Here is a 20866-nt window from a genome sequence, read left to right as displayed (position 1 = left end):
CCCGTGGCCGCCGCACCTGGCGCATCTGGGGCGGCCACAGGAAGCTCACAGAGGCGGGTGCCACAGAGCAGATGAGTGAGCTGTTCTCCCTCTGGGCACCCCCACTGTCCCCAGAAAGGCTGAGCTGGGGTTGGGAGCTTGAGCACTGTGTGACAGGGGGAAGGCTGGCTGCTTCTGCGCCTTGCCCACGGCGGGGAGGGGGGTTGGACGGCACCCGGGCCTTCTTTTAGCACCAGCCCCACAGGCCCCTCCCCACGGGCACACTGGTGACTGCCGCGGTGGCTGCGTGGAGCTGTCCCGCAGTCCTGGCCCTGCTCGGGTGCACATGGGCAAGCACACGCGTCCTCTGCTGCAGCGATGACCTCACTCACTCTGTAAGGGCGCTGTCCTTCCCACTTGTCTCTCACTGAACACCGGGTGCCGTTTAGCTGCAAGAGGCTTCCGCACAACGTCAACTAAAACGTCGTCACTGAAACCATCCGGCTCTGGAGAGCTACAGTGCCAGCCCCAGAAACAGAAGTGTGCTCAGTGGTGAGGAGTTCCAGCTAACCAAGGGACAGCCAAGGTCACACCTCCCGGAAATGTGACTGTGGGGCCCAAACGCCCGCCACTGCACCGCGCTGCCTCTCGTGTCGCAGTCCCTCCAGCCTCAGGCTCAAGTGTCTCAGGCCACGTCTGCCCCTGTCGTTCGGTTCCAGCCTCCCCTTCTTTCTTCCTTTTATTTTTGGTTGGTGGCCCTGGGAGTAGAATGCCAGGCCCTGCACCTGCCAGGCAGGTGCCCTACCACTGAGCCACATCCCCAGCCCACTACTCCATCTTTCTTCAGCTTTAGAACCCTTGGAGTGCATGACCACTGGCCGAGAACTACATCTCCCTGCCTCCCTTGCAGCTAGACATGGCCATGTGATAAGCAGAAAGCTGAGTGAAACTTCCTAGCCTTGTCCTTATATTCCCTCTACCTGGCTGGAATGCAGACGTGCTGGCAGGAGCTGGAGCAGCCAGCTTAGATCTCATGATGGAAACCACATACTGAAGATGGCAGACCAACAAGATAAAAATAAAAGAGCACCAGAGTAGCCTGTTAGCCTGAATTGCTTAATCGAGGGTGTTTCACAAGAAAGGAACAAAATTCTATTTTGTTTAAGCCACTGTTGGCTTGGCCTTTGTTCCAGCAGTGAGAATGCCACCCTCATGAATGCGCACCATCATGTGCCCCTGCCCTCCGAGGGGCACAGTCCCACTGAATGGAGTGCATGTTGAGCACTGATGTGGCTGAGTGGCGCGGGCCCTCCAGGAGCACTGGGGCCGTGCAAGCGGGCACTGCATCAGTGCCCACGTCTTCTCCCGCTGTCTCCACCCCTACCCACGCCTGCCAGGGCAGCAGCCGCTCCTGTCCCCACCCCGCATCACCTGTGCCCACCAATGCAGTCTTCTTGAGGGCAGCTCTCAGGAAGCCCCAGACCTGCCCGTCTGCACCAAGTGGGCCTGGACATGTCCTTCCCCCAGGCCCCCCTTTCCCTGGTGACTCCCCACAGCTCCCACTGGACCTGATGAGGTGGACTCTCTGTCCCCTCCCCCGTCTCCCAGCTCCCCAGCCTGCCAGAGCTCTCCCCAGCATGGTGAGTGGTTTAGGGCTGTGACTGTCACCGAGACTGAACGCTTTGTAAGGACTGATGGGTGGAGGTTGGGAGGGGAGGGGCACTTCCTCTGCCACCCTGTGGTGCAGGGATGTGGCTGCATGACCAGTCACCCCAGCGGGAGCCTCAGAAGAAAATGGCAGCCCTGCTGGGGGGCTCCGCGGTCAGCACAAGGCGCACCCAGATGACCTTTCTGCTCTGCCTTGTCTGGGGCCACACCTGGGGGACGCCATGGCCAGAGGCTGGCGTCATCGGAAGGCTCAGGGTCTCTCTCCTCTGGCAGCTGACGCTCGGTGCCTCGCGATGCAGGCCTGTCCTTGCAGGTTCTCCGCAGAGGTTGGCTGGGCTTCCTCACAGCATGGCTGCTGGCTCCCCAGGGTCAGCAGGCCCACACAGCACACCAGGTAGCAGCCGTGCTGTCCCTTAAGATCCATCTTGGAAGTCACATAATGTCACTTTTCCCCAGCAACACACACACACACACACACACACACACACACACACGGTTTTTCTTCAGTGATCAGGGCTGAATTTTTGTCGTCCACAGCCAAGAGTCCTGAGCTCCTCAAGTGCTCGACTGAGCCAGGACTGGACTGGACACTCTGTTGGCAGCAGTAACTGATGCATGGAAGCCACCGTCCTCCTCTGCCCCTGACTGGCGAGAGCACCTGGGCCAGCAGCACCCTGTGTGAGCTCTGCCCTCCCCTGGAAGGCAAGGTCAAGGTCAGTTTCTCGTTTGGTTTGATTTTAAGTAGCCAAAACACTTCCTTCCCACGAGGGCAGCATCCATTTTACAGCATCTGGGGAAATGGCCGAGATCCAGGGAAGGGCAGGGGGAGGGGACCAGCCCTCAGGACGGAAACGTTCCTGGCTGGGTCCAGGACGCAGCACAGCCGCGTGGCTGGGCACGGTGTCATGCCAGGCTCTGACACGCCGGGCGGGCACCATTTCAATAACCCTGCGAGGGAGGCTCCATCCCCAAGAACAAAGGAGGAAGCATGGCTTTCCGGGTCCTCCGGGAAGTCAGGACGCGGACGTGTGGCTTCTGACTGCAGAATCCCAGTTCTTTCAGGCCCAGCTGGAGCCTGGAGGAGCCCAGAGAAGGGCCTTCCTCCAGGCGGAGCCCACAGCCCGGGGCTGTGTGGGGGTGGATTCCTGGGGCCGAGGGGCAGGGAGCCACTTGGCCTCTGGTGGGCCGAGGTTCGGCCGCTGGTGGATGGCTGCCGCCGACTGCCTGCCAGCCTCTCCCTGGCCTGGCTGGGAGACGTGGTGACTCACACTCCCCACTCTGCTGAGCACCCCTCCCTGTGCCTGGGGCGCAGGCTGCCCAGAGCCCTGTGTAACCAGAGTCAGCAGCGCCTGGCCCGAGGGCCAGGATCTGGAAAGGACAGTGAGTCGCTCCAGTTGTGAGGACCTGGCCCTTTGCACGGAGGACCCTGGTGGCCTGAGCCTGTCCAGAGCACCCCACAACCAGAGGTCTGAGTGCCTCCGTGAGGGGCAGACACTGGTCCCAGCAGAAACACCACCCCCCAAGGCTGCCGTTAGTTCTTGTCCCACCCCTGTCCCCTGCAGCCCTCCCATGGTCTGGCGGTCACCTTTCTATCCTGTGAGCCCTCGGATCTGTTCAGCCAGCCCTACCTCTGCCCCGTCATGGTCACCAGAGCCTTCGCTCTTGTGGGCCACTCCAAAGCCCTAGCTGCGCAGTGGCTGAGGCCTGCGCTGTGACGTCCCACCCCTGTCTGCTGCCACTTCACTGCGGCGTTCCAAAGCGGGCAGTGTCGCTAGCTGTCCAGCCTGCTGTGGAAGGGTTCCCCCGTCGTGGTGGCCAGAGCCACCCCTGAGCCAGCACCAGCCACTGGCAGGGACCCAGCACGGAAGGCGGAGCTCAGGGTCACACTGTGCCGCAGGAGGAGGAGCTGGGGGTGTGTGGCCACAAAGTCAGCGCTGCTGGGGGGGCCAGGCAGGATGTCAGGCGGTGGGCGTGACAGCGCCCGCCCTCGCCTCCCTGCCAGAGTGGCAGGCAGCCCCTTCCTTTTGCTGCAGCCATGTCCCCTGTCCTCCCCTCAGGAGTGCTGACCTGCAGTGCCCACCACCTGCAGCCGCCCGAAATGCAGGCCTAAGACGGAACAGGACGAGGCACCCTCTTGTGCCTCGGAGCACGTGATTTGTGGGAAATCTGTCCCTGGCGCTAGGAGGGCCTCTCCTGGTGCCTTCTGCTCCGTGACGGAGGGGACAGCCGGCTAAAGCTTCCACTCTGCAGCCCTGCTCAGCAGGCCTCGGTGCTGGACACCTTGATGCCCGAGGGGCCTCCCTCCCCTCCCCAGACTGAGCTGAGGTCCCTCCCTGGACCTCGGGTTCAGCCTGGCCTGAAACTGTAAGGAGGGAGGCTGGCCGTGGTCTTGACCAAAGGCCCCTCGTCCCTCCTGCGACTGAGTCCAGGATCCCAGAGAACTGTGCTTCCTGCCAGGCCAAGCGGTCAGCAGTCAGTAGTGAAGGACTGGGAGGAGCAGAAGGGTCCCAGCTCCAGGCCGTTCAGGGTGACGGTGGCACTGGGGAGCCCAGGTGGCCTCTGCAGACATCTCCTGGGACTTACCCCTCGTCCCCTAGGCTGGTACCTCGGACCGCGAGGCCCTGGTTCAGGGGGAGGAGACGAGATGCCTCTTTCGACATTGGTTCCAAAACACGTTCCTGTTTCAGAAACACTGGAGTGTGAATTGTACACCGTGGCCAGTGTGGGCTCAGAGGGGACGTTCTGGACGTAGGTTTCAGCTGGAGGGAAGTGGGCTAAGAGAAAAGGCTCCACTCTACCCAGAAGGGGCCCAAGATGGGTACTCGGACGCAGGGAGAGACAGCCAGGAACCCCAGGAAGCCGGCAAGTGTGGGCACAGGTCCTGGGGTTCTGAGCACCTCGGGTTTTCTTCTTGGTGTTGTTCTGTTTCTGATTTCCTGAGGTTGTACCCGGACAACTAACACAACAGTAGCTGCCAGCATCTTCCCACATCAGCACTTCACACTTTGAGCCTCCCAAGAGCCCACTGGGACAGGAACGCTGGGGATCACCATTTGCAGACTAGAAGTCTGAGGCTCAGAGAGATGGACCAATTTTCCCAGGGCCACACAGCTATCTCTGGTGGAGCTGGGATCAAACCCTTCATTCTGACCCCAGAACAGAGGTGATTTTTAAGAGCACAGGTGAGTTTAACTCAAAGGAGCAAGAGAGCATCCAAGGGAGGTGCTGCTCTTGGTCGTGTTGACCACAGTGCCTGCCCCAACCCTCACCCCACCCCAGAGACCTAGGGCTGGAGGCAGGACCTCCGGGGAGTCCCGAAGAAGCACCGTGTCTCGTGACCTGAGCACCATGACGGGGCTGGGAAGGCCAGTGGGGAGTGCTGGGCCACCAGCCCTGCCCCCAGGTGTGCCAGGGTGGTGCTCGGCCCCCGGAGGCCGGGGAGGAGAGCCAAGGCCAGGCACCTGGTGCTGCGCGGGGCTGGATGCCTTGCCTTGGGGCTGGGTCTTGTTTTGTCAGCGTCCTCGGAAGTCACCCTGCAGCATCGCTTCTCGGCTGGGAAGCCACGGGAGCTGGGAGCCCCCCCCCAGGGAGGGCAGGGCCACCTCCTGGGGCAGAGCTGACCCTCTTTCTCCAGGAGACCCCAAGAAACTACCCCAAATAAACCAGGAGGCTGCTGGGACACTGAAGCAGGAGCTCAGGGAAGCCCGGGCCTGGGGAGGAGTCACTGTCTTGGGCACAGCTACCCCAGCAGGCTCCTCAAGGGCCGGGCACTGCACCCCCCACCTGTGCATCGGCAGGACTGTCCCCAAGGTATAGATCGGGGAGGCTGAGGCTCGGAAGCCAGGCAACATCCCTGTCCAAGCTTGGGTCACACCGTGGCTCCTGTAAACCCCCAAGCCTCGGAACCCTTCAGGATCTGATAAAAGTACAGACTTCCCTGTAAAGACATGGTCCCTGGCATTTATGGGTGGAATGTACAGAAATTCAGGGAGTCCCTGCGAATCGCTCATGAGACGCTCAGAAGAGCCCCTGCCTGGAGCTGTCCAGTCCTCGGGACCAACACTCCCCACGGGGTTGGGAGGCCCCGGCTGCGCCCACGGCCTGGCTGCTGGAAGCTCCTTTGCCAACTCAACCCTGCAGGACCCGTGCTCTGGGGAGGACGGAACCCTTTGGATTCTAGTGCACCTGCCGGGCAGCCCCCTCCTGTTACAGAGGCGGTCCCCCATCTCTGCACCTTGGCGGTCCCTTCCTGCACTCCTCGATGGCAGGAAACACTGAGCACCCAGCACGTGCAGTGGCTCCTGCCTGTAATTTCACCCTCACCATGGTGCGGAAGCCACACCATTCTATTCTGAATTGACCTTTCCCTGGGCCAGGCTGTCTTTTGTCCCCGGGCAGCAGCAGTGAGCCCAGCCTGCCTCAGCTCTGTCACCTGGAGGCTGACAGCCTGTCCACACTCTCTGGTGGACAGTGGTGCTCATTAAATGCACTTTCTGCTTAGGGTGCCTTCCACGTGGGATGGGTTTGCTCGTGTGCCCAGCGTGTCTGCGCTGCCATCCGACGCTGGCTTCCCCCCAGCTAGCAGCCGCGGATCCTCAGACTGCCTCTCCAGAGCGTTTGGATCATGGACCCTCAGAAACTTCCCGAGGACTGCATGTGAAGTATGTGCACTTATTTTTACTTTTTAGTTGTAGGTGGACACAATATCTTTATTTTATTCGTGTTTTTATGTGGTGCTGAGGACCGAACCCAGTGCCTCGCACGTGCAAGGCGAGCGCTCTGCCCTGAGCCCCAGCCCAGCCCTGCAGTGCAACCTGTGGACGCATCCCGGTTCTCATCTTCTAGGCACAACAGGAAGCCCCTATCAAAGTGGGAATTCTTCCCATTTTTTAACTTGGTGCATCACAGTGGTGCGCACTGGTGGGGCTCCGTGCTGCGTGACTGTACCTGCGCCCGGCGTGACAACATGAGGTGGCAGCGTCCCTCCCCCGCAGCCCCCTCCCTCAGGCCTTCCCTCCCCCCAGGCCCTCTCCTCCCTGATCTCCTTTGGTTCCAGGAGACCCACCCCACTTTCCTTCCCCTTTTCCTCTCCAGGTTCCGCATACAGGAGAGGTCCCGCATACAGGAGAGGTCCCGTGTCCCCCACCTTCTGAGTCTGGCCGACTTTGCAAACACGACAATCGCCAGTTCCATCCATTTCCCTGCAAATGCCACGATTTCATTCTCTTTATGGCTGAGAACACGCCACTGTGTATGTACCCCGTTTTCTCTGTCCACTCATCCTGTGAGGACACCTAGGCTGGTGCCGCAGCTCGGCTATTGCGCTCTGTGCTGCTGGGACCCCAGTGGGCTGTCTCCCTGTCCCACGTAGGATGTCCTTGATCCTTCAGCGAAACCCTGAGGCGTGTGTCCCCGGGTCCTGGGGTGGAGCCTCCACACTGACGTCCATGGTGGCTGTGCTCACTGACAGTCCACCCACAGTGTCCAGTGCTCCCCCCCACCAGCCTTTAGTGTTACTTGTGTTCTAGATGCAGCCTCTGACTGGAGTAAGATGAAATCTCAGTGTGGTTTTGATTTGCATTTCCTTAACTGCATTTCTCCTTTTGAGAAGTCTTTTAATTCGTTTGCCCATATATTAATTGGGGTTATCTGATTTTTTGGTGTGAAGTTTTCTGAGTTCTTTATGTATTCCAGACACTGCCTGTGTCTAAAAGTGGAGTGGTGACCCTACGTTTTCTTCTAGGAGTTGCCTAGTTTCCCATCTATTTGAGTTGATTTTCGTGCTGGGTGAGAGGTGAGGGTCCAGGCTCCCTCATTGCATGTGGACAACCAGTTGTCCCGTGTGTTCAAAAGGCTGCCTTTTCTCCAGGTCAGTGTGTGGCTCCTTCGTCAGGGGTCAGGGGACTGAGGTGTGTGGACTTGTCCCTGGGCCTCCTGTTCTGTACCAGTGGCCTGTGTGTCTGTTTTTATGCTGGTACCATGCACTTTTGTTATCAACGCGGGGATTTTTAAAATGCTGAGTAAAAGATGGAACCACTCTTCTTAGTGCTAATTGTGATGGTTTCTATCATTACCGGCTCATATCTGAAGACGGAATAGGAACGTGGGGTGAGGAATAGGGTTGACAACGCTGCACCCTCCACCTGTGTTTTGGAAGACTCCTTGGGTGCGGGTGCGGGTGCTGACCCCTTTGCTGATCCACTGAATGGCAGTCTCTGTTTTCAGGAAGTGTCTCATGAGGAGCCCGGCTCAGGAAGAAGATGGTTGGTTCTGCCATTTTCCTGGCCTCCACTTGGGTGTGATTTGTGGTGTTTGGGGTTTTGCACTGTTTCTTAGCAGGAGTCTGTGTAAGGCATGCGTCCAACTCAGGGTCAGCAAAGCAGACCCACTTTGCTAAAGTGATACTTAACATCTGCATTCCGCCATATTCCAAGGGCCAGCAGCCAGCTGACAGGACTCAGGTGTGAAACTCCTTCTCTTCCCACAGGCTTGCTGGGTGACTGGTGAGCAGTGGCCATCCACAGCATGGCCAAGCCTGGGGCAACAGGGCTCCCTGCTGCCCTTTCAGTCCCTCGGCACCGGCTAGTGCCCTCTCTGCCAAGTCAGCCACTGTGTTTTCTGGTTCCTGCCTGGTCTGTCATATAGAGAGAGCCAGTGTCCACCCAGAGGCAGGGTGAGTGAAGCCCAATCTCATTCTTAGTCTTAAGTAATAATCTAGCAGTGGACACAGCCCAGTTGGTAGAGTGCTTGCCTCACAGGCACGAGGCCATGGGTTCAATACCCAGCACCACACACACACACACACACACACACAAATACAACCAGAGATATGAAAAATTGTGCAACATGAATCGAAATGAATTCTCTGTCAATATAACAAAGCAGAATAAATTTTTTTAAAAAAAGAAAAGAAATAACCTAGCTCCTTCTCCCTGGGCAGCACAGTCCTCAGCCCATCAGCTGCACCCCGGCCTGGTGCCACCCTGGAGTGTGGAGAGCAGGGGGCATCTAATGCAGGTTTGGTCACTTCCAGGCAGGCTTGCTCTGGGCCCACTGTTGCAGGCGGAAGGTGTCCCCGTCCTACTTCCCAGAATCTGTGGACGTGACCCTCACTTGGTAAAGGGGACACGGCAGGTGTAATTAAATTAAGGATCTTCAGGTGAGGGGATTGTCCTGGCTGTCTAGGCCTGCCCGATCAAAGCACAGGAGTCCTAAAAAGAGGGACACAGTCCAGTGGAGGCAGGGCTGAGCATGTGCATTGGACACTGGGTGGACTCTGGCTCTCTGAACATGACAGTCTAGGCAGGAACCAGGAAACACACTGGAACCAGTTGCCAGGAGCCAGGAGTGCAGGCGGAGTCCAGATGAAGGAAACACAGGACCCCGCTGTCCCCCTCCAGAGCTCCAGGGAGCGCTGCCCTGCCCACACCTTGTTTTCAGTTCATGGAAATCACTTGGGACCCTTGACCCCCACGACGGTCGAGAGTTTGTGTTGTTTAAACAACGAAGGCTTACGCATTTGTTATGGTGACAGTGAGGACTCGTACACCCAGCCGGGGGACACGTCAGTCCCTCAGACTTTCATTTCCAGTCCTGGACAAGTGGGAGCATTCAGAGGACTTCAGAGCCGCTCCCCAGGGGATCACAAAGTCGAGCTGCAGAGGACACGCAGGTGCCAGGCTGTGGGAGAGCCAGGTCACCACTCCAGGCCGACGCAGGCCACACGCCAATAAGTGAGAAGTGGGCAGAGATGGCCAAACCCAAGAGCTTCACCAAGGAGCCTGGACCTGGCCCCGTTGTCCTGGCCCAAGTTCAGGGGTAATGACAGTGGAGTCCCCCTCTCTGGAGCCAGCTGCGTGTCAGGTGCTCCGTGTACCTCCTGGTCCTCGAGGTGCCCAGCCGTGTGGTCCCATTCCACAGAACAGGGGGAGCCAGGCAGGAGAGCACTAGCGGCACCCGGTCTCACAGACGGGGGACGGGACACAAGTCTCCAGGGCCCTGGGCTTTCCTTGCTGCCCCTTACTCACGGCCTCAAGCCCCTGCTGGAGAGGGACAGCGTGTTCTGGCACACCCTCCTCGGGCCCAGGCCAGGCGGTGCCGAGGCCATGGTGAGAGGACAGTGCTGCCCCTGGCGACGCGCCTGGTCCTTGGCTGTCCTTGTCCTGGGCCAGCTGTGGTCAGTTTGCAGCCTGCCCCAAACTTCCTCCGATGATGCTGGGCCATGCTGGCTCCTCGCTCCCTCAGCCTCATACCGCGGATGAAGGGGAGAGGCGCCAGGAGAGGCTGCCCGACCCACCACCCACTGGCCACCTTTCACCTGCTGGGCGTGGCGGGCAGACATGGAGCTGGAACAAGCTGGAGGCCCTGGGCCACTGTCGGCCCTGCCTGGAAGAAGTGATCGGGAGCCCTCAGCACCCCGCATGGCAAGTGGCCCATGGAGCAGCACTCCTGCGAGGCTGGTGACAGGGAAGGGTGGTGACACCTGTGGTGTCAGCCCTGCCCCGTCTGCTGTGGAGAGACCCAGAGGACAGGGATTTGGGGTCAGAAACCTGTCACATCGCTTCCCTCGTGCAGGTGGGGGACCTTCCGCCACAGTGCCCGCTTGTGGGCAGGACCTTGGCCTGTGGTCACCTAGCCCCTTGCACAGCCACAGCCTTCAGGAGAGGCTGGCTGAGGGGTCAGGGGTGGTCCAACAACCTGCTCCTCTAGTCCGCGGTGGGCTTAAGCATACCCAGGTGACATAATCCAGCCAGTGACACACGAGGGCTTCTGAAGAGGGGGCTCGGGGAGAGTTGCCTCTCAAAATGGATGCCCAAGAGAGACAGGCTTTCTGCTGCTGCTGGGTGCTGGGTGAGGCCTGGAAGAACCTGGCCACTTGAGAGCAAGAGGAGACCAGCAGGGCTGAGGCGGCACCCCGAGGAGGCAGCGCGGCAGGACGGGCAGAGCGGGCTCCGCGGCGGCGTCCTGGATGAGTTCCGGCTCAGGACCTCCTGGGAACGGGTTCCTTGTCGTCTCGTCTGATCCTTGGAGTTGGACTACCTGGCATGTGACCAGAAGCATCCTCTGCGACAAGGGCTGTGACAGGGACTAAGTCCCACTAATTCCTAGATGCCCACCAAACTGCTGGGGCTCCGGGTTCCCCCTTGAGAAGCAAGCACAGCAAACCACGGCGTCTCCGGGGACCTTGGTGCGCACACTGCATGCTCTAGCTGGAGGCCTGAGCTCTGTGCAGGGGCACGATATCCTGCAGCTCTCGGCCACACCCCGGTCAGCCTTATGAGCACTCTGCAGCTGACCCTTCTTGCGTTGCAGAGTGGGATTGGCAATTGTTTAATAAGCTCCAACTGATGCTGTTCACAGCATCTCTCGAGCAGGAAATCCAGGTGACAGCATCCCACTGGCTTGCACTTGAAGAGCGTAGAATTCACCAGGCCCCGTGTGTGTGTGTGTGTGCACTGGGCTGGCCTTCTGTGGGGACACACCACTGTGACTTTATGGTGTTTTACAGCCAGTGACGGTCCCAGTGGCCCCCGCAGGAGCCCTGGGGAATGCCACCCTACAGGAAAGCACGTGGGCAGGGGGCAGAGAGCTGAAGGTGTGCAGGGCACACAGAGCCATTCGGGGCAGTGGGCGAGGAGATGTCAGGGCAGCAGCCCTCCCAAGGACTTGAGCTGAGGCCAGACGCGTCTCACACAGACATCCACACAGGTGTCCCAGAGCCACGATGGCACGAGGGTCAGTGGGTGCAGGGGACACAGACTGTGTAACCGGGCGCTCTGGCTCTCTGCACTGGGCAGTGGGCTCTCCCAGGCTGACTTCCCGCGCTGTGGAAGGGTAAGGGGAGGTTCTACTTGCAGATGGCGGCAGGGACTACTGCAGTGTGGCTGGAGGGGCCTGCAGCTGGCAGAGGCTCTCGCCCCAGTGCCAGATTCACCTGCATGGCCAGTGCCACGGCCATACGCTTGCCGACCGGCGCCAGGGGCCAGGAGCCCGGAGCCCTTGGTCTGAGGCCCAGCCCATCAATATCCAGGAGCCTTCCCCACGGGCCATCGCTTTCTGCGCGGTGAGGACAATGATCTATTGATTTTAAAGCATGTCACCGGGGTGAAATGAGGCGTGAAAGGACGTTGTGCCCTGCGCTTCCACACTTCCTGCTCTAGGTGCCAAAAACGCGCCCAGGCCCCGCTGGGCAGAAGGAGCAGCCAGGGGCCACCTCTAGCCCAGCCTCGCTGCTTGCTGTCCGTCCTTTGCCAGGGACTTCTGGCTCCACGCCCCGTGCTGTCACCCGCCCATGAGGATGAGACCCAGCGCCCCTCCTTTGTCACCGGAGTGCGCCCCAGAGGAGCGAGACCCCGCGAGCTCAGACTGCCCCCATGTGCGCAACCCACTCGGGGAGAGAGGGGGACCACAACGCGTTCTCTCTGGAGAGTGGAGCCAATTCAGGGGGCGGGTCCGCACGCACTCAGGTGGGAGGTGCCTGCTGGGCATCGCGAGAGCGTCGCAGGCGCGGGGACTGCCTCCCCTTCACACGGGCTGCGTGAGTGCTGTTACGGTCCCTGGCCCCCTGCGGAGTCCCTGCTGCCCAGGGCAGGGCGGCAACGGGCAGTCAGGCCCTCTGCCCTGCTCTCCAGCCCTCTGCGAGGCGGGTACTTCTTATCTCCTCTCCACACAGCAAGGCTTAGGTCCTGGGCCTGGGGGATTTGGAGGCAGCCAGGTGAGGACAGAGGTGGAGGCCACTGCAGTGACACATCTGCAAGCCGAGGGCCACCAGAGATGGCCAGTGTGCCCGAGCCGAGGAGGCTGGGATGGGTGTCCCCAGACCCTCAGCAGGGCCAGCCTGGTGTCAGACACAGCGGCCAGAGCGGGAGCTGGTGTCCACCGTTTTAAGTCCCAGTTTGTGACACTTGTTCACAGCAGCCTGGAGAACTACTAAAAAAAAAAAAAAAAAAGGTTTTGGGGTGGGGATGTGGCTCAAGCGGTAACCCCTGGCCTAGCATGTGTGAGGCACTGGGTTCGATTCTCAGCACCACATAAAAATAAAGAAATAAACATATATTTAAAAGGCCTCTCAGGGCCTTAAAAAAAAAAAAAAAGGTTTTAACCTGTGATGGGCCCCAGGCCTCCTCACCTACTGCCTCCTGCCCCCGGCTGGCTCTACAGCGTTCTAATTGGCAATGCCTGGTTCAGTCAAGGAACTTAAATAAGATGGATTTTGAAAGCAGATATCTCTAAGAGTGAACGTCAGAATGTAGAAAAAGGAACCAACAGAAGAAAGTCCACCAGCTGGGTATAGAGAAAGACTGTCTGACCGTGACTCCAGATCCCGATGGAATAAAAGAAAAGAAGAACCCATGTAATGACATTAAAGTTCATCGTTTTCATGGTACAAACACCATCAACAGAATCAAAAGACAAGTGATGGATGGGGAAAGAACATTTCCAATGTAAATGTAGATAAAGGGATAATGTGACTTAATACCTAAAGGATGAAAAATCAAAAATTCGAGGGAAACGAGACAAAAACCTGATTGAAAAATGGGTAGGAAGCGGGGTATGTGGTGCATGCCTACAATCCCAGCAACTTGGGAGGCTGAGGCAGGAGGATCACGGGTTTGCAGTCAACCTCAGCAATGTAGCCAGGCCCTAAGCAACTTAGTGAGGCCTTGTTTCAATATATAAAGGGCTGGGGGTGCAACTTAGTGGTAAAAGTACCCTGGGTTCAATTTCAATCCCCAGTACCAAAAAAAAAAAAAAAAAAAAAAAAAGTCAACCATGCACAGGCAACTTAAAGATACAAAGTGACATCCCCTCTGGTTCTCTGACCCTGTCAGAGACCCCAGATCCTGTTATCATTTGATAATTGTTTCTGCTCAAAGTAGATCTAGTCAATTCTGCTGCTGCAATGTGCCGGTGGCGTGGGCTATTTCCAGATATCCGCCCACCCATAGGCACAAGGGCTCTGCAGCCTGCAGTGCACACCAGCCTTGCTCACACAGCTTCTGGAGACAGCTTTAGAGGACCTCACGGGATGCGTTTCATTGTAACAAGAGTATCAGCTTCTGCTTAGCTACTTGGAAGGAGGGAGAGTGGCGGGTTGGCTGAGCTCTGGTGTGCTTGTTTAAAGAGAGACCTCGGTATTCCGGAGTCATACCTTGCTGCCCAGACAGTACGTTATCTGCCTTTGGAATGTGTTTTTCACCACAGTGAATCTGCATGTATCTCCTCTGGACACTTCCAGCAAGGCATGTGGCTTCGCGGGAGGGCAGTGGGACTGACTCTCCATCTTCTCATAACGCTCTGAAACTCGATACTACTCTGACCCCTGCAAGCCAGCAGAGGGGGCAGATGTGGTTCAGCCTGGCTGCCCATCACGAGGGGATGGTCAGTAGGCCATGGTTTACATAGACAACCAGATTCCAAGCTGTCCTCCAGGCCATGATGTAGAGTCACAGACATAGAAGGACATTTGAGAATTCACAAATACGGAGCACTGTCTTACTTTCATAGAGTAACCAGGATTCTTACCATTTTTTTTTTTTTTGGTAAAAGTATGTACACATAAATATATAATTGTCTAGAAGAACATTTTTAAGTTGGTGGTGACTGAGAAGGTGTTTTTGTGACTTTCTATTACTTCTCAGTGAGGTATGATATCTTTACAAGGAGCATGTATTGCCTCGTGAACAGACAAAACGACAATATATAGGTTTTTAAACCCCTAACTTATTTACTTGAAAATACTTCAGAAAGAAAATGTGTGATACAAGTAGGAGCAGGACCACAGTGGAGGGGACTGTCCTCTGGGTCTGCTGGAGCTCACACCTGTGGCCCTAGCGCGCCCGGTGGACATAGGAGAGCCCGGTGGACATAGGAGGGCGGCCAGGGCAGGGCTTGGGCCAACTGGGCTTCCTTGCATGGTCTGGGCTCTAAAACCGATCTTGTCCCTGCTGAAGCTGCCCCATGGTGAGGGGTCACCATGCTGCTCCTTACCTTTGGGGCATGTTTGGAATTTTCTATAATAAAAAGGAAAGTTAAACAGACCACTGGACGCGGAGCACAGTGGATCGCCTGTTGACTGTCAGAGGACACCTTTGCTGTGGTGCAAGAAGCAGGGCCATAGGAGGAGCCACAGGCACCCACCACAGCTGGGTCTGCCGCATGCCATGGTGAAAGTCAGAGCCACCGGCTGGTGGCCTCGGGTTGATGGTTTACCCTTGCTCAGCCTCCACTCCCCATCTGTAATCAGGCCCACCATGTATACAGGAAACTCTAATTACTATCATGATTGCTGTTGTTAATTAAAGCAGCCTAGGGGGCTGGAAGCAGCAGAGCCATGCCCCAAGAGCTGCTGTCACACGTGTGTGTCGGGACCACCAGGTTGCTAGCACAAATGCAGATTCCAAGGCTCGCACTGCAGGGAGCGCCCCTCCTTCTCTGGGATCAGCTTAGGATTCTCGATTTTAAAGAGCCCAGATGATGCCCACTGGAGACAAATGGCATCCAGCCCAACACTAGACACCCCAGACTGCTGTGGATAAAACTGTCACTGGTGGAAACCAGGGCTTGGCATCACTTGGGGACAATTGCCCAATTATGACTGCAGGTGGACTTTGTCAGTAATCATGGCTAGAAAAACTGGCACCAATAAGACACCTTTGGAGTCTCCAGTTTGCAGAAATAGCAAATGAACCATGTGTCCTGTTTGTGATTTCCTTCGGGAGGGACAGAGTCTGTGGATCATTGACCTAGGTCAGGCTCCAGTTCCAACATGAGCAGACAGCATGGCCTGAGCAAATTCCTTGGCCGCTCCACACCCATAAAATGGGAATAAGGATGGAGGTAACGGGACCTGCTGTATGTCAAGGTGGTGACCACACGAGGGGCCAGGAGCCCAGGCAGGGAACGAGAATCATCACAGAGCAGGGTGTAGGCCGTGGGAAAGAGGGATCCCCAGGGGTCACACCCTGAGGATGCACCCCAGGAAAATTCAGTAGCAATCTGTGCAGGGAGCTTCCCCATGTCCTCCAGGGAGCATGATGGACACCATGTTCACAGGGCACTGATCTCAACTCTGCCTCTCTTGTCCCAGTCCCCACTGGGCCTCCCCAGGTTTCCTCCTGGGCTGGACTCTGACCAGTTAGAGGAGAAACAAGGTGTTGGTGTCAGGGAAGGACTCTGCACTTTGGAACAGTAGGCTGATTGATTTATAGTCCCTCCTGGTCATCACCTGCAACCATCGGAGTAAGAACTGTCAGTTCAGATACCAGAAGCAACCCCATACATATGTGTCATGCCTTTGTTATAAAATAATCATCTGGGTGAACTTGTGGCTTCTGCTCTCAAAAATAAAGCAAGTTATATTGCATTCCAGCCTATGGAAGGGACAGTTCCCCCTTCTCCCCACAGTCTTGTGCCCAGAGGTAGCCAAGGACTAAAGATGCAGACAGGGGCTGGGGATGTGGCTCAAGCGGTAGTGCGCTCGCCTGGCATGCGCGGGGCGCTGGGTTCGATCCTCAGCACCACATAAAAATAAGGTGAAGATATCGTGTCCACTTAAAACTTAAAAAAGATGCAGATAGACATATCTGGCTGCCCTAGATTAGATCATGCTCTGAGGACAGGGACTCCTGTCCTGTCAGCACAGCCCCCTGCCCAGTCAGGCCCAGGGCAGCTGGGGCCCGAATGCCCAATGAACTCAACGCAGTGTGCTCCCTTCTGCACACCCAGCCCCCTCCCTCTCCTTGCAGCCCTGCTTTCCCAGAACTGGCTTGGAGGTGTGCACACCTTCTGACCTGGGCCCGAGCCCAGGGCCCTCTGTCTCCGCCCAGGATCCCCAAGCCCTCCACAACGCCAGTGGCTTCTGCAGAAGGGGCAGCAGGTGGGGAAATGCTGAAACAGTCAGGGGTCACCTTGTGCGTGTGCAGAGCTGGGTGAGAGAGAGCCCCAGAGCCCCAGTGGCAGGGGCTGTTGGGGATGGAGCCCTGGGCTGCAGGGCTGGCATTTGGCACCTGGCACCAGCATCCAGAGACTCAAGGCCATCCACCCTTTTCCCGAGGTGAAGCTGATGGACGAATGGTCTCAGGCAAGGAGTTGAGGTGGTCATCTCCCATCCGTGTGCAACCTACCTTCCAAGACCCCCAAACCTGAAATAGAGAGGTCTGATCTTGGAGGGTAAGGATTTAATATCCATTATGAGCTGAATTAAGTGGAGCCAAACTGAAGTTTAGGGGGATATGACACTGAATTGGTTTCCTGTGGGTGCTCTAAAGAAAGATCGCAAAGAAGTGGGGGGGGGGATCTTAAAATAAAGGATTCACCCTTCCACAGAGCTCTGGCGGCCAGGAGTCCAAAGCCAAGGTGTGAGCAGGCTGAGTTCCCCCTGAAGGTTCTGCAAGACCCTTCCTGCCTCTTGGGGTGCACGGTGGCCTGGGTATCGACGACCCCTTGGCTCCAATCTCTGCCTCTGTCTTCAAGTGGCCTTCCCCCTAAATCTCTGCAGGTTCTTTTCTGTCTCTTGTAAGAAGAGTCCCTTTGAATCTCCAGCCTTTGCTAATCCACTGTATTCCTGATCCTTACCTTAATTACATTCACACAGACCTTGTTTCCAAACAAGGTCAGGTCCCAGGTTCCAGGTGGACAAGGAATTTGGGGGGATGCTATTCATCTCAGTTTGACATTAAATATCAAACTGCACAGCAAGAATTAACAAGAAGGCGTTGGGAGCTGGGTGGACCTGGACCAGGGGTCCTGCAGGCAGGCCTCTGCCCTCTCAGGTCGCAGGGACTCTGGTCAGCACTCTGACTTCTGCCGCAGCTGGCCACTGGTTCCTGGCTCTCTTTCACAGATGAGCAAACTGAGGCTCAGAGGGGTTGAATGAGTGGCCAGGCCAGAGCTGGGACTGGAATCCAGGTGTGCATGGTGCCCCTGGGGCTGGGCTTGAGAAGCCTCCGGCAGTGAGAAGGTCCAAGATGCGTCCACTCAGGGGGGCCTCCTTTGTCAAGAGGACAAGTTGTTCCTGTGCTTACTCAGATCTTAGATTTTGGAATGTGACCACTTCCTTGGAATCCCATAAAAGAACAAGGCCCAAGAAAACAAGGAGTAACTCAGTCACTGGTTGTGGGGGGCACCCAACAGTCCCCCGATGGCACCTGTGCTGCTGGAAGCCACCTGGCTCTAACTCCATGCCTCTTCTCCCAGCCTGACGAGAGCCCTGGGGTGGCTCCTGGGAAACATGCCTGGTGGGTGGGGGCAGGAGAGAAGGTGCTGCTTCACCAACAGGCCTCCCCAACACAGGTGCGTCTGAGGACCCAAGAGAGAACTTCCCTAGAAGTTCTCAGCACCCTGGACCGTGCCCTGAGGAACCCACTCACTGTTCAACACCCCCGAGCGAACCCCAGAACCAGGCTGGGGGCTCTGCCCAGAGGGCACCCCAAGGCCGGCACATCTGGCAGCCACAAAGGAGATGGGCCGGGCCTAGATCGCCAGGACGTCAAAAGGACATCTTCTGGGGGAAGGGCACGGGGGAACCCACCTCGCTCGGTCCTGAGTTTCTAGAAGTGGAGGATCCTGAAGTTGTGGGATCAAGAGGTGGGACGCCGCGGGGCTCCCCTTCCCCCAACCACAGTACGGGCCGATGCAAATTCCCGGGGCAGTGGCTGCAACCCTCTGGTACTTCCTGCCAGGTTCTCTCTGACCCTTGGCCCATGTGTTTGCATTTTCTCTGTCCCACAGGCCGAGGAGGTGGCCCGTTGAAAGAAGATGGACTGATGATAGGCGACCGATAGTCTCCTCTGGTCAAGGTTTTTGGAGAAGACTTACTCCTCCCATCACCCCACCCCCAGGCAGGCAGGCCGCCTAAAAAATGCAGGTGCCGGCCCTCTGTGAGCTCACCACCTTCTCACAAGCCCCCTGTGGTGGTTATTATTACCCTCATTTTTCCGGGGAGGCGCCCAGGGCTCAGAGAGGCCAAGTGACTTGCCCAAGGTCACACAGCTCAGCAGGGGCAGATAGGGAATTGGAACGCGGGTCTCCAGAGCCCCGCTCCAGAAGCTCTTTCTAGACGGCCGCCACCTTCCCGGGATACTGCTCAGGAATAAAGCAGGAAGGCCCAGCTCCTGGCTTTCCCCCAAAAACAAGGCTCCGCGCAAATCTGCGGGAACAAAAGCGACCAGAAATCCGCCCCGGGTTTTCCGCCTCGCCAACCGTGGCCAACCAATCGGGTGGCGCCGGCCGCCGAGGGGCGGGAGGGGGCGGTTCCAGCGTGATCGACAGCCCCTGCGGAGGCGTGGCCGAGGAGCAGGCGAATCGGGTGGCGGGGCTGGAACAACCCGGGGCCGAGGATCCGCGGCAGGGCCAATCAGCGCGGGGGGCGGGCCCGGCCGGCCCGGGCTGTCGCGAGAGGCGACCACCCCGCCCACTTGTGCTGGCCGCCGCCGCCGTGCGCGAGCGCGCTGCTCCTCGGCTCCGACGGCCCGGCGGCCGCGCTCGGCCCGATCCGTCCGCGGCAGCGTCGAGCCGAGCGGCGGCTGCGGCCGGATCCCTCCGCCGCGCCCGCGAGCCCGCAGTGGCCCGCGGCCCGCGCTCCGAGGCGGCGACGCTGCGCGGCCCGGGTTAACGGCCGGCCTGGGCGCAGGCGCGGGCGGCGGCATGGCCGGGGCGGCTCCGTCGGGGGGCGGCCCGCAGTGACAGACCCTGCGGCGCGGGGGGAGATGGGGGCGGCCGCCTCCCGGGCGACGACGACGACGAGGAGCAGCCGCCGCCGCCGCGCACCGGCCGCCACTGGGGACGGGCGCGGGCAGGGAGCCTCCCCGTGAGCGGGGGGCCCGAGGCCTCTCGCCGCCCCCGGCCGCCCCGGTCCCGGCCGCCCCGGGCCCCCCCGGCCCGCGCGCGCCCGCCCGCCGGCCCCTGGCGGGGGGCTCGCCCGGCCCGCGCGCGCCCGGCCCCCGCCCCCGCCCCCGCCCCGGCGCCGGCGCGGCCCGCGGCGCCCGCCTGGCCTCACCCAGCCCCAGCCCCAGCGCCGGCCTCGGCACGCGCGCCCCCGGCCCCGGCGCACCCCGGCCGCGGCCCCCCGCACCCCCCGGCCGCCCCCGCGCGGCCCCCGGCCCCGGGTCGCGGCGCGGCGCGGGAGGCAGCATGGTGGAGAAGCGCTGCCCGCTGCAGAGGGACGGCGTGTACCGCTGGTTCTCGGAGCTGCCGTCGCCGCAGCGCGTGGAGTTCCTGTGCGGCCTGCTGGACCTGTGCATCCCGCTGGAGCTGCGCTTCCTCGGCTCGTGCCTCGAGGACCTGGCGCGCAAGGACTACCACTCGCTGCGCGACTCGGAGATCAAGGCCAACAACCCGGCCGACCTGGGCAGCCTTACCAACCTGACGGACGAGGTGGTGCGCAGCAAGCTGCTAGTGTCGCTGGCGCTGTTGGGCTCGGAGCAGCGCGAGGCGGCGGGCGTGCTCTACCGCACGCTCACGCACATCGACTCCATCATCCACAACTACGGGCTGCAGCTCAACGAGGGCCGTACTGGCGATGAGTTCCTGCTGCTCTTCACCATGGCCTCTAACCACCCGGCTTTCAGTTTCCATCAGAAGCAGGTCCTGCGCCAGGAACTCACGCAAATCCAGAGCAGCCTGAGCGGCGGCGGCAGCAGCGGTGGAGGTCCCGGGGGCAAGAGCGCTCCCGGGCCCGGTGGCGCTCTGCCCACCTGTCCAGCCTGCCACAAGGTGCGTGCATGCCCGTGCTTAGGGGGATGATGATGACTGGAAGAGGCCATCCCGATTTTGCGCCCAAGCCCGTACTTACGTCTGCACCCCAGGCTCCAATCCACCCCAGATCTGCACCCTAAGGCCCCACTCCTGGCCCCCATCTGGGACCCCAAGTCTATCCCCAGTTCTCATCTCGCATCCGAAGGCCTTATCCCAGGCCTTATCCCGGTGTCCCAAGCCCGCATCCCAAACATTAGTTGCCCACCCTCTGCGTGACCCTCTGGGTTGCGACAGGGTAGCGAGCGCGCTTGCGGTCAGAGTTTCTGGCCTCTTTGTCCTGTTTCACATAATTTCTGGAAAGGCGATAAAGCCTTTGTCCCCTTAATCGGGCTCTTGGATGACAGATTAACAGTACATTGTGTCGCCTTGGTTTCTCCAAATCTGGTGTTTATTACCAGAAAAGGAAGGATTCTGTCCGTGCCAGAAGTCAGGGCGAAATGGGGCTGAGAAGGCGCTAGAACCT

The 20866-nt window shown here is 58.9% G+C and overlaps 1 protein-coding gene across 1 annotated transcript in view; it reads left to right on the top strand.

The window, feature by feature from the left end:
- Nucleotides 1–19779: 19779 nt before the first annotated feature.
- Zcchc14 (zinc finger CCHC-type containing 14) overlaps nucleotides 19780–20866 on the top strand; it is a 60694-nt gene continuing 59607 nt past the window's right edge. Inside the window, exon 1 of the mRNA XM_027933325.3 lies at nucleotides 19780–20361. Within this exon, the coding sequence (XP_027789126.3) occupies nucleotides 19780–20361 (582 nt within the window). The remainder of the gene's footprint in view (nucleotides 20362–20866) is intronic.

Source organism: Marmota flaviventris, chromosome 18 (genome assembly GCF_047511675.1).
Source record: "Marmota flaviventris isolate mMarFla1 chromosome 18, mMarFla1.hap1, whole genome shotgun sequence".
Lineage (NCBI taxonomy): Eukaryota > Metazoa > Chordata > Mammalia > Rodentia > Sciuridae > Marmota > Marmota flaviventris.
The sequence above is the reverse complement of the archived record's forward strand: the minus strand, read 5'-3'. Positions and strand labels throughout refer to the sequence as shown.